Source organism: Myotis davidii, unplaced genomic scaffold, assembly GCF_000327345.1.
Source record: "Myotis davidii unplaced genomic scaffold, ASM32734v1 scaffold346, whole genome shotgun sequence".
NCBI classification, from domain to species: Eukaryota; Metazoa; Chordata; class Mammalia; order Chiroptera; family Vespertilionidae; genus Myotis; species Myotis davidii.
The window spans coordinates 2,420,623-2,434,731 of NW_006297386.1; the positions used below are offsets into that span (position 1 = coordinate 2,420,623).

The 14,109-nt window shown below is 37.7% G+C and overlaps 1 protein-coding gene across 1 annotated transcript in view; it reads left to right on the forward strand.

The window, feature by feature from the left end:
• PLCZ1 (phospholipase C zeta 1) overlaps positions 1-1,825 on the forward strand; it is a 47,610-nt gene extending 45,785 nt beyond the window's left edge. The window contains exons 12-13 of the mRNA XM_006773164.1: positions 804-953; positions 1,740-1,825. Of these exons, the coding sequence (XP_006773227.1) occupies positions 804-953; positions 1,740-1,825 (236 nt within the window). The remainder of the gene's footprint in view (positions 1-803; positions 954-1,739) is intronic.
• The last annotated feature ends 12,284 nt before the right edge of the window (positions 1,826-14,109 follow it).

Consider the following 14,109-nt stretch of genomic DNA (forward strand, 5'->3'; position numbering starts at 1 on the left):
AGACCAAAGATCAAAAGCTGGCTTTAGAGCACTTACTATTTAGCTTCCAGTCCCACAACTGTCCACGGTGCTCTGCCCATGATAGGACCTGGTATAGAAAAGCAATGTTACTTCTTCATGTCTCAATTCTTTGTTAAAGAAAGGCCTAAACACAGAAGTCATATAGCATAATGATTAAACATTTCTGCTCTGAAATCAGACTCCATTTACTTGAGATCTTAACCTGTCATTTAATGGCTGTGAATCTGAACCCTTAGAAAATTATGTAGCATCTTTCTGGATCAGTGTTTTCATCTATGAATGTGAGTAACAGTTACCCTGATTCAGTTGTGAGGATTAAATGACAATATCTACTTAAAGCTCTTGCCCTAACTGGTTTGGCTCAGTAGATAGAGCATCGGCCTGTGGACTGGAAGGTCCCAGGTTCAATTCCAGTCAAGGGTATGTATCTTGGTGATGGGCACATCCCCAGGAGGAGGTGTGCAGGAGGCAGCTGATTGATGTTTCTCTCTCATTGATGTTTCTAACTCTCTATCGCCTTCCCTTCCTCTCTGTAAAAAAATCAATTAAATATATTTAAAAAATAAAGCTCTTAGAATATTGCTCAGCATTAATAAATACTCAAAAATGTTGTTACTGTCATTATTTTCTCAGTGAGTGAGTTAAAATTAAAATGATCTAAAACACAAGCTACTGTTATTAAAGTATTGAAGAAAAAAATTTTGGGAGAACAGATGTTACAAAATTTTCCCTATAAATATTGTCTATGATTTTTTGATTTTATCTATTCCTTTATGTTTCAGCTTTTAGTCCAAGATGGAATGAAACGTTCACATTTATTATTCAGGTGCCAGAATTGGCATTGGTACGTTTTGTTGTGGAAAGTCAAAATATAATAGCCGAAAATGAATTTCTTGGGCAATATACTTTACCACTTTTATGCATGGGCAAAGGTAATATGCCTAAAAGTAAGATGATTGTGCTGACAATTATAACTTTTTACCAAAGACAGACTTTGATATACCAAATAGCTCTATCCATGACATCCAGAAATAAAGGAGATTTTACATGTTGACACATGTTTTCTCTTGGTGAAATTACAGAAAGGTGTGCTCATATGGAATATGGGATTGGGGTGTGGGATCAGTAGGCAGACTAATTAGACAAACTTGGCATGTATGAGCATTTCCGTACATGGATCATAGCTTTGTGTCTCGGCTAGGAGTAGTCACGGTTACCACAAAAAATGAAGGATGGGAATCCAAGAGAAGGGAGAAGCAGTGGCTCGTTCTTCCCACCTCAGGAGAAGAGACTGGGAGCTCAGGATGATCCTTTCATGACGCTTTTCGGGGCTGCCTGTTTATTGCATCGCCTTATGGGCTGATTTACATTGTGCTCCCAATGACCTCATCTCAATATGCTTACTTTTCTCACACCATGTGAGCTATACCTAGGAGACAGGGTCTGAAGCGGAAGGGTGGTGGCTAATTTTGGAGGCCTTGCACTCTGAAGGGAGTTGCTGAGTTGTGTCCTCAGTGTAATTCAGTAGAAAACCAGAATAGAAACTTATTTTATTTTGTTGAAAATTAATATGCAAGAAGAATAAAACTATATAGCCAGAGTTTTTATGGTATGCTTAGTAAAGATATATTCTTTCTCAGTAGCACTATTGGGGCCAATTGCTGGTTAATTTCTTTTTAATGTTCTAATTAGATATGATTTTTTTTTTTTTTTTGCAGGTTACCGTCGCGTTCCTCTGTTTTCCAAAACTGGGGAGGATCTCGAGCCTGCTTCACTGTTTGTTTATGTGTGGCACATCAGATAGCAACTAATAGTATCTGACCCATTGTTAGCTACATATCACAATAAAATGGCCAAAATAAATGTTCATATACATTTTCCCTTTTTTTTCAACACGCACACACACATAATTATTTACAAAAACGGAAATACTGAGCAAATTCACTTGTAAATATGCACAACAGAGCACAACAGAGCAGTGGGGGAAAGGACTTAGACAGTTCAGCGGCTCCTGACTCAGTGTGGTGTTCCTGTCAGGCAATTTCTCCTGCCCCTTTTCTGTGGAGGCTGTGCTTCCAACTGGCTTGTATCATGTTAATTAGTAGAATTTACAACCTACAAAAATATGTCTGAGTGTACAAGAGATGTTGGCAAATATTTGGCAGTATAAAAGGAACGTGAAATCAAAGAGTGCTTTAACTTCTAGACACCCGCTACTGCATATTGCACTGGGAAATAAAATTTCCAGCTAGTATTTTGTGTTCTTGAGCAATTAGTCCCTGCAGTCTCAAGCTGGTGATTAAATGCTGTGCACTGGTTTTGGCACCTAGTAATCACACAGACATATTTATGAGTGTTTATGAAATTAATTTGGATTCCGACTGTATTCAGGTTCTATATCTATACAAGAGATCTGTTACGTGGATTTACATTTTGGATCTCTGAATGAATTTTCAAGGATTCTAAGTCTGTACTAAATGTACTTTGGAGATTGTTTCTTTAAAAAATATATATTTTTATTAATTTCAGAGAGGAAGGGAGAGGGAGAAATAGAAACATCAATGATGAGAGAGAATCATTGATCGGCTGCCTCCTGCATGACCCACACCTAGGATTGAGCCAGAAACCTGGTTCGTAGATCGATGCTCAACCACTGAGCCATGCCAGCCAGGCTGAAGACTGTTTCTTGATCCCTGATGAGGTTCCTGTGCTGTTTCATATGATGAACCTACTACCGTTAGTAGGACTTTATATGTGGAAGAATATGGTTTTCTATTAACTGTTCTTAAAATAAAAGAAATGGGCTTATTAATATTTATTCCACCACATTGTTGCATGGCAGTGAGGTGAAAGCACTCAGCAAAATTTCTGACAAATTATGGAGTCCTCATAGGTATTTGTTGATTTTAAATCTGAACTTATAGCTAAAATAACAAAAAAAATGACTACTTGAGATGTACACTGATGCCAGAAAAATACAAAATAACTCATCTGTCATGTTTTACTATTGCCATAGTTTACTCTTGAAAGTAAATATTCAAAATAAAAGTGCCACTGGGAGTTCAAATATTCAAACTAAGTAGTAAGAAATGTCTCAAATCACTCAGTGCATAGTCATCCAGATTCTCCCTCGTGGGCTCTCTGCATCAAAGATCAGGGTGCACTCTTCCCCATGGAGATGCATAGCCAGAAGGGTGTTTCAGTTTTGCTAGATTATGGAAGGGTTTGACTTATATCAACTATTGTGCAGCCTAACAGTAGGTGGGATGTTCACCCCACTGGCCCACGGCTTTAATTTTCTCTAACTTTCTAAAGTCTTTTGAAGACACGGAATTGTATGAGATTTAAAGATTTTGATCAGATGAGTTTGTAGGAAGTTTCAATTAATTCGGCAGGATACACTTTTTAAACATCATTTACACTAACAAGATTGGAAATAAGGGAGAAAAAAGGATATATTTTCTTTCTCACTTTTTCTTGGGTATCAATAAAATTCAAGTCATTAACTTTGAAGACCAAATATTTCATTTTTTTTTTTTTTAGCATTACACTCTACTTGAGAAACACAGCTTTGAAAGGAAATATTGGATTATTTTCTTTTCTGTCCAATAACCTGTGATGTTTAAATATATCTTTTTTTGTGTGTATTATTTACCACTGACTTTACCCTTTAAATTGAACAGGCATCATCATCATCATCATCATCATCACCATCAACATTATCATTATTATTTTCTCACAAGAACTTTTAGCAGTTACTACCTATTGAAACTCCACAGTCATGGAATGTTCTTACATTAGAGGAGATTTGGAATGGTGTAAGAAGCCAGCTTTGGTATGTGCTTTCTATGCATAATTCACTTGTAGGAAAAAATAGTGTTGGTGAGTGGAAGGAAACAGAAGAAAAAGCTAAGTGAACCACTGGGCTGTGTCAACAGAAGACCTTTTAACTTTTATTTTTAAAAAATTACTATTATTTTTTATTCCTCAACTGAGGATATTTTTTATTTTTAGAGAGAGTGAACGAGAGAGGGCAAGAGACAGAGCAATATTGATGTGAGAGAAACACATTGATTAGCTTTCTTGGAGGAGCCTGCAACCAAAGTGTCCTTGACCAGAATCAAACCTGGGACCCTTTGATCAGCAGGCTGAGGCTCTGTCTACTGAGCCAAACTGGCTAGGGTGCCCTTTTAACTTTTATACTCTCAGTTTAAATGTCAGTTCCTCAGGGAAGCCATCGTAATTTTCGGGATTAGGTTATATTCCTTGGTTGATGTTTCCATATAACTAAGAACTGATTTTGCAGGATCAGAGAGGCTTTGATGTTGCTAGGAGCAGGCCGGCCACTCATGGTTAGGCCATGCTGTTCTCCTGTTGGACATAAACAGTTTCACAAAGCAGCGACACCGGCCACAATCACTCCGTGACCTTAATGGATCAAGAAGAAAGCAAAATCACTCTGTAATCATGCTTCAACACATGAAGTTGTTCAAGTTGATAAAATACAAACTCTATAAAATAGTATAGTGTGGGGAGCCGGTATAGGGTTAAGCCTCGGACTGACCTGTGGGCAAAATCACAAACAATTCCCAGCTTAGAGGGCACAGTCCTCTTAGCATAATTAGGCTTGACCTTATAACACTCCCTAGATCTTACCTGGGAAGCTAATGGGCGGAGGAAGTGCAGGAAGTAAATAAGTGAAACTCACAAGAACAAAAACAAGTGAAACTCACAAAAACAGTGTAAACAAGTGAAACTCACAAGAACTGTGTAACTATGGTAACCACTACCTTGTTTACCCCTCACTATAAAATAAAGGCTCAGCTTGCCTTGGGATCTCTCTCTCTGTGGCCTCAGCCAGGCACAGGGAAGATCCACGGAGACTAAGGAAAGCTAGAGAGTTTTGAACGCTGTCTCCGTGTAAAACATTCTTCGCCGACTCCGTCCACACCTTTGGGAACCCCTGGACCGCTGGGGCTGGACCCCGGCAGTACAGTCTCAGCTCTCTTTTGGGAATTCTACCAATAACTTGCATCAGTTGTACATTAAAGGTTTTTAGTTGATTCAGATATAGCAATATGTGTTCTAAGACCAGGATTAGCCAACCCTTTAAGCAGATTTGGTTATATGAGTCTCTTTAAATTGAAGGACACACAGATTGAATGGAGTGCTAGGCATAAGATGCTATTCTAGACTGTGCAGGCTTCTGAGCTTGTTAGAAACTTTTATGGAATTGCTTGTACAATCAAAAGTATCATCTTAATTCAGGGCAATTTTTCACTAGATGTGCAATGAAGATTGAGCCTGGGGTATTGGGACTGGGTTGTTGCAGAAGAGATAGTAAATAACAGTTGCTGAGGATTAAGTTAGAATGAGGAGACAGCTGTATTTTCTCATTAAAAACCAATAACATCAAACAGTTTCCTGAAATAATATATGCTAATTTGTCAAACCCAGGAAGTATCAAAACTATAAAGCTATAAATCACGGTCAACCATGAAATAAAACAATCTCTCTTAATTGTTTTGGTTCTTTGGAAAAACATCTAGTCTCCTCTTTCCTACATCATTTCTTTAAGGCTGTGCATACCATAGAATTGTCTGCAATGGTGGACTTGTCATATATCTTCTCTGTCCAATTAGCTACATGTAATTGTTTACCACTTGTGACATGACTAATGTGTACAGTAGCTAGTGCCACTGAGGAATTGAATTTTAAGTCATGTTTTATTTCAATTAACTTAAATTCAAGTAGCCACATGGGTCTGGTGCCTACCCTATAGATGGGATAGCTCTGGAGTGCTGGCCTCCCTTTTGCTCCTGAATATTAAGCTTTCTCCATTATGCTGGCTCACTCACCCATCATCCTTATTATCCACAGATGCCATCATCATATTCTATTTCTCTGATCTGTGGCTATTTCTTCTCAATCCTCTCACTCTATTAGCGATTCAATCCAATAAAATATATGGTATGTTACTTGTATAGCACTTAACAGTTTATCAAATACTTTCATATACATTATTTAGTTTCTCATATTAAATATAACTATAAGCTATGTTTTTCCTAAGTGATTTTCCCAAATGAAAGTTTCTTAGCTGCTGTGATCAAATAAAGGAACTCATTTGAAAAAACTCTTTGACAATATAAACATTGGTGATTGGCTAGAAAAAATATTATTAAAATGGGTCAGAGTGATAATGTGAAAGGAACACTGAATTGGTCATCAGGAGACCTCTGTCTGCCACCAGTGACAATAATGATAATATTAATAAGAATAAAGTCATGTGTTATTTACTAACCATATTCCAAGTATAGTGCTAAGTGCTTTATATGCACTAACCAGTTTAACCATCATAGCAATTAAAGGAGAATTTGCAGAGGGAGACACTAAAGATTAAAGAGCTAAGTAATGTGTTCAAAATAATATATTGAAGATATCCTGGGTGGGCCCTTCACCTCTCATTGCTTACTGAATTCTCTTTAAAAGTGAGGTTTCTGAACTAGATAATGTTTTTCGCTTCCCTTTCTCTATGACACAGACAACTGGGATGTCTAATTAATAATCTGATTTTCGGCAGTGTTCATTCTGATATTGATGTGTGTATAATTTTTGTGATTGTGGAGAAATGTAGCAATCAGAGATAGAAAAACTCTTGAAATATTTATTTCCTAAAAACTTTGATTTTATATTAATCTTGTTTCATGGTAGCGTATTTCTATTTTACTTTTTTATATTTGTTATGGACTGAATGTCTGTGTTCCTCCCAAATTCATATATTAAAGCTTTTACTCCTAATGTAATTGTATTAAGAGGTGGGTCTCTGGGAGCTAATTAGTTTAGATGAGGTCATGAAGATGAGTCCTCAGGATGGAATTAGTGCTTTTATAGTAAGAGGAAAAGACACCAGAGTGTCTTCTCTTTGCCATGTGAGGATGCAGTGAGAAGGCAGCTGTCTGCAAGTCTGGGAGAGAGCTCTCACTTGGGGTGTCATCTGCTGGCACCTTGATCTTAGACTTCCTAGTCTCCAGAACTGTGAGAAGTAAATGTCTGTTGTTGAAGCCATCAAGCCTATGGTGTTTTGTTATAGCAGTCTGAGCTGATTAAGACAATATCTTCTAGAATCTCACTGACAATATGAATTAGATTTAAAATAAAGGTATTATACCTCCCAAACAGATGTATTATAAAGATTAAATAAAAGAATGTATGTAAAATGCTTGCTACTGTGCCTGTCACATAATAAATATGCAAAAAAATGCCCATAAGTCTAATTGAAAGGGACTATAGCCCAGGGGTTAAGAGAATAGATGCTAGCACTTGATGTCCCAGGCTTATATCATCTGCTCCCTACTAAGTGTGGGATCTTGGGCAAAATACTCATCTTTCCTTTTTTTCAGTTTTCATATCAATGGAATCAATAATCATTGTTACAAGGATTAAATTTTAAAAATGTACATAAATAATTTGGAATAGTGCCTGAAACTTGAATCCCATATACATATTGACTATCATCACTAATATTATTCTCATCATTTTATTGCATTAGACTTTACAGTGGGGGAAGTTACTCTGAGAACTCACCAGGAGCTTCTCTTTTAATCTCTTATTTTTCTCACATATCAACTGATACTTTGGGTTTCTGCTCACATTTATAATTGGAAATCAGAATTTTTGCCTGAATGAGCTCCTTCTACATGAGTGGGCAGATGTGCATCAGAGAGCAGAGCAGGCCTGTAATATGTCTGTAGGCACATCCCTGAGCAATAAGTGTAGCTATGAGCACTTCTACTCAGAGAGTAATAAATGGTGGTGAGTTGGCCTGTGGTGAGCAGCACATTACAGAAGGGAAATGAGTCACACCAGGATCTGTGAACTTCCCCCGGATGTTGGTCCTATCGTCCCTGTGTCAGATGATGACTGAGCAGCAGACATAGTCTCCTTGGGGAAGGCCAGGGCTGCTTCAGTGAGAATAGATGGCGGGTGTATTAATACTGCATTTCAGTTCCTGTCTCAAATGAAGAATTTGGATGCTGCATGTGTAGGTTGCATTCTACCTGATTTTCAATAGATAAGCAAGGCTTTCCTTTCAAAAAAAATTCTTTGATCTTCTCGGTAGGACATTAGTAAACTGGTAATCTGGTAAAATGCTAAAGATGTATTAGATTCTTCATCTTTTCAAAGAATAAGTTCTGTCTCATCAGTATGGAATTTCCTGGTCAATATGAATCTATTTTATAAAACCGATGTATTTCTACTTACGAAGTACCATATTTAATGTGATATTATATAAAGGACATTATTGTGGGTATAGATGGACTTCTTTTTCTCTTAAATTCAGTCCACTATTAGTCCCTGAGAGACCCAAGAGAGCATAATAAAGAGGTGGAAGAGGTGGGGGAACTTCTGATAATATAGGTTGAGCCTAAGAAAGAGACGGAGATTCTTTAAGCATAACTATCAGTAAGAGATGCTAACTGGATATTAATTTTGACTACATCAAAAGTCTGATTATATTTTCAGTATTATCTCCTGAGTTTACCCTCAAGTGAAAATCTTCCCATTTCTTCTATTCCTCCTCTGGATCCACAGTTTGCCCCACCTTTCACCCCACCCTCTACGCTGTTTTGTTCACTGGGCGAAGAATCCGGTGGAGACCTGGGCTGAGTCCTCCTCGACGGCAGAAGGGTGTGGTGGAAATTGCATGGACTTGGTGGTCAAGCCAGACTGGGTTTGACTACTGGGCTCAAAGACATCTCTTAGCCTTTCTGAAATTTTGCTTTCTGCCCTCTTCATTGGACTTTGTTGTTGCTTCTCATTATAGTAGTTGTTTGTTTAGTGAATTTTCTGAACTAGTTTTTAAGAGTCTGTGTCCTTTATTGTGTATAGCCACTGAATTCTCTGTCGTCAACAAGTGATTTCGCAAAATTTTTCTTAACTCCCGGAACAAAAAACACACCCACAAACAAACAAAAAAACATGAAAACTAAAAATCTTCCAGTTTTGTATATGGCCTCAGTTTGGTGTGTTGGGGAATGCCTTTAACATTCAGCACGGAAGCTTGCCCCTCTATCTTAACCTTCACTTCTTATTTGAATAAAGCCTGAAGGTCAGCCAGAGAAAACAGCTTTTTGCCTTCTGGGGTCTTTTCTGAACATGCTCCTGCCGTGGGCATGTGTGTGTTCTTACCATTCCTAGGAATATGTGAAAGCTTATTCATGCCCTTTTCTGCAGAACTTCTCATTCCCTAGCCTTTCCTCCTAGACTTTTCAATTAGTCCATTTTTTTGCCCAACTTATTATCTGTTATCCCAGCAGCAGTGGCTAATACAGTTGACCTTAAATGTTTTTCTTTAAAAAAATATTTTAATTTATGAGGGAGAGAGAGGAGAGAGAGAGAGAGAGATAGGAACATCAATGATGAGAGAAAATCATTGATCAGCTGCCCCACACTGGGGATTGAACTCTGACCTCCTGGTTAATAGGTTGATGCTCACACCGGCTGGGCACCTTACATGCTTTGAATAAATGCTCCCTGAGTAGCCACCTCAACAATGGGAGAGCTCTGAGTTAAGTGAAATAAACACAAGCCCTTTGAGTTTGTCCTTCAGGAAACAGCAGACAAGTCAAAACAAACAACCAACATTAGAATAAGGTCTATTCTACTTCCTTCCATTTTAGGAACCTATGCCAGGCAGGTGGGCTATTGTCTTTAAGGGTGTCACCAAACTGGGGAGCAGGGCATGGGGCCAGGGTCAGTTAAATGCCACAAGGCTCTGTTATTAAAATTCACCTGTTTTCTTGATTAAGCATTATTTTGTTGCTGTAAAATTTAATTCTTTTTTATAGTTACAATAAAGTTCTGACAGTTTATTTTTTGTGGCGGAATGGGCCTTTGGAGTTCTCTACTCCATCATTTTTGCAGATGTCATGCCCCACAAATACTAACATCTAATATTAGTATGCTGTGTTTGTTATAATTAATGAACCAATCTTGATACATTATTTTTAACTAAAGTCCATACTTTATTCAAATTTTCTCCAATTTCCCTTTTTCTGTTCCAGTTCCCATCTAGAACACACATTACATTTAATAGTCATGTCTCCTGAGGCTCTTCTTTGCTGTGGCAGTTCCCTTCAGATACTCTTTGTTTTTTGATGAGTTTGACAGTTTTGAGAAGATCTAGGCAAGTATTTGGTAGAATTTAAGTCAACTTGGGATTTGAGTGATGTTTTCTTCATGATTCAACTGGAGCTATGAGTTTTTGAAAGAAAGACCTTAGTGGTAAAATGCCATTTTCATCAAATCTTATCAAAGGTACATACTAGCAACATGACTTCACTTTTGATATTGACCTTCATTACTTGACTGACATAGTATTTGTCAAGTTTCTACATGTAAAGTAACTCTTCCTGCCCTCCACCCCCCACTTTCCATAACATACTCTTTGGAATGAAGTCACTATGTCCAGTCTACACCTAAAGAGCAAATAGCTATGTTCCATCTTCTAGATGCCCAATATCTATGTAAATTATTTGGAATTCTTCTGCATTGGAGATTTGTGTTTTTCCCTCATTTATTTATTTATTTATTTACCCAATTATTTGCATCAATATGGACTCATAGATATTATTTTGTAGTTTAGATGGTAGTTTAATACTACTAGCCCAGCTTGTCCCAGCCTTGGTCATTGGGAGCTCTTCTAGTTGTCTCCTTTGTCCCAAGGTGTAGTTTTCACCTCTATCACCACATTTGTTTCAGCTGGAGGATCACTGGCAGCAGGTTCCTTACCTGAACCTCCAGTTCATGTCTGTGAACATTAGGAGTCTGGTGAAGATTAGTATTCTTGCCATCTGGTCTTCAAAACACTTTCTTGCCCTAACTGGTTTGGCTCAGTGGATAGAGTCTCAGCCTGCAGACTGCAAGGTCCCAGGCTTGATCCTGGTCAAGGGCATGTACCTTGGTTGTGGGCACATCCCCAGTGCAGGGTGTGCAGGAGGCAGCTGATCTAAGTTTCTCTCTCATCAATGTTTCTAATTCTCTATCCCTCTCCCTTCCTCTCTGTGAAAAATCAATAAAGCATGTTTTTTAAAACAAAAACAAAAACACTTTCTTTCCCCAGTTCTTAAATTTCAGAAATGTTTAATAGTATTTTATTTAGTTAAAGTCTTTTTCTGAAGACGTGGGGAACACCTTTGTTATTCCTCGCCTTTTATCGTTTCTATTTTCTTTTCAGATAATTTCAGCTGGGTCTATAACCTTTTATTCAGCTTTTTATAGTCGTCTTTTCTCTCGCTCACATAGGAATAACATAGTTTCTTGGACCTGGGTACCTTTTTTACTTTTCCCTTGGCTCCCTGGCCCAGACAATTGTTATTCTAACTTTCTTCTCTGAGTTTTGTTTGAGAGAGATAAAGTCAGTGAGTTCCATGTTTGTTACACATTTATTGTTTAAACAAGTCTTGACTATCTTGATCCTCTTGAGTAGGATATTTCCACCTAAAATATACTGTTCCAATCAAACCAACACCTGATCCAAACCAAGCCTTAATCTCTAACCACCTTGTCTGATTTCCCTTTAATAAGTCCCCTCTTTGCTTTATTTCCTCATAGAATATCAGTTTCATAAATTTTCTAGATATAGTTCTTCAGAGCATCTCCTTGGCAGTAATTCTGTCCCTTTGAAACACATGCAATAATTCTTTGAGTCCTTTACACTTATCTTCCTGGATTTTCCTCTTGAATCTGACTTGATTTTCTTAACCACTTAATCACTCTGTTCCAGTTTTTAAGGGATGGTTCTTAAGACTGCTACTGTTTTAAGAAGGATCATTTTTAAAATTTCTGATCTTAGGTCTCTCTGAGATCTCACTATATTTTCTTTCCAAGGCATTTACTTTTTATTTGATAGATTTTTTTTAGATACCAGTCTTCCTTTGTGAATCATTAACAACTGAAATGTACTGTTCTTTTCTATTACCTTCTCCAAGAGAAGTTGGACTTGAGTGTATCAACTTTTAAATCTTGTAGTTTTCTCTGTTAGCTCTTCGCATATTATTTCCCCTTCAGATCTGCCCAGCCTATGTTTTAAGATAATCAATATTTCTTCTAAGGAAATGTCTTTCTCATTGCTACTCAGTTTGACTAATTCTATTTTATTTTCCTTCTTCCACTAGCCTTGTTCAGATAGTAGGGAATTAGCTCCTTTTCAAACTAATCCAGTTTCTTCCTGATTCCTGGGGTAAGCCAGGAACTCAGAGCCAGAGCCTGATGGTCACAGACCTTTAAAACTGCTTTCTCAGATTGGGGACATTTAATAATCTCAGCCAGTTATTTTTTGACCTCAGCCTAGGAAGGAGACATAGTCTCTTTACAAAAAGAGTTGCTATTTCTTTTGATTTAAATATTAATCAAATCTACCTTTCTCCTAGGGTAGCAATCATGATTTAAGTCTCTGAGCTCCAATAATCAGAATTTCTTTAGTTATCACATGCAGAGCTTCCTTGAGATTGTTGTTGAGGTGACTTCAATCTATGGACATGACACATGAATTCAGGTTTGATCTTGTCTTTTCTAATACTCTCTCACTGTAAAGTCCTTCAAAACAGTGTGTGTGCGCATGCACACACACATGAACACAAGTTTGGGAAGTTGATACAGTAGGCAGGTATACCTGTGTCTGCAGCTAAGAATTTTAAGCTACCACTTCACTAGAGTTTGTAGCACAATCTGAATTCAGCTGCTGTTTTAATTTCTGGCCTAGTAGTTTGAGATCTGGCTGAGAAATCCATTAAAGAAAGCAGCCAGTGTTCTTTTATCACCCAATTCTTAAAAAGCTTATTTAAGAAAAAAAGTTTGTCTTTTCCTTAGAGTCTACTTTTTTCTAAGGACTATATCCTATGTTACCAGTACTCACTAATGCCTAAGGTTGTTAAAGCTTTAATGATGAAAATCAGTCATTTGACTCAATATAGGCCATTACAGACCACCAAGGTCAATAAATCCACACGGCCATGCTTACCAAAGCTGAAAGTCTATAGCGTGTGTCTTGGCTCATTGCAACTTCTGTGTCGATGTTATATTGCCCCTAACATTCTTTCTGATGAAAAAGCTTTGGTTAGGTTTAATCTGTTTAACTAAAATGTATTGAAAGCATAAGGATTCTGTGCTAGGAAATAAAAGATATCCTAATTTGTGACAGTTATGTTATAGCTGGGCGATTGCTTTAGGCATTGGAATTTCTCCCATATGTTATCAAGTCCTCACTTGTGGTCTAAAATGAGGGTCTTGGGTGTGGCTTAGAGTCAGGAGAGGCAGGATTCCCTGTAGTGAGGGCACCAGGAAAGGATCTTTTGTTTGGATTTAGGCTGTACTTTCCCTATAACCTTGGGATCTGTGGTCTAGTGAAAAGAGATAAAACTTAAATAATAAACCAGATTAATAAGTGAGTTTATAAAATTTTCAAAATTGATAAATGCCTTTTAAAAAGGGGGAGAGCAGAATGTATCTGAGGACAGGGCAGGTTAAAATACTATTTAAAGTTGTCAGGGTAGGCCTAAGAGCAATCAAAATATTTAATCAAGACTTGAAAGAAATGAAAGAATTAGGCAAGTGAATATATGGGGAAGAAGCACAGTTTTTGAAAGCAAGAGGATATAATAGGAGTTCAAATCAGAGAGGTAGCTGATGGGAGGCCAAATCACATTGGACCTTTCAGGTTATTTTAAAGGTTTGGGATTTTACTTTGAGATGAGAAGCTCCTGCAGAGCTTTGAGCAGAAGAATGACATGATCGTTCCAGTTGCTGTGTTGAGAATAGAGTACGAGGGGTGGCAGGGTAAACACAGAAACAAAGAGACTGTAGAAGGCAATTGTAGTATACAGAGAGGTTACTTGTATACAGAAAGGTTGCAATGGAGAGTGATAAGTGGTTGGAATTGGGATGTATTGGGAAGGTAGAGCCAACAGGAGTTCTTGCTGGATTAAATTATACTGAAGCGGGTGGAGGGAATCAAGGATGACTTCAATATTTTTGCTCTTTAGAACCGGTTTTGGGGGAAAATCAGGAGTTCCATTTTGGACATTCTGA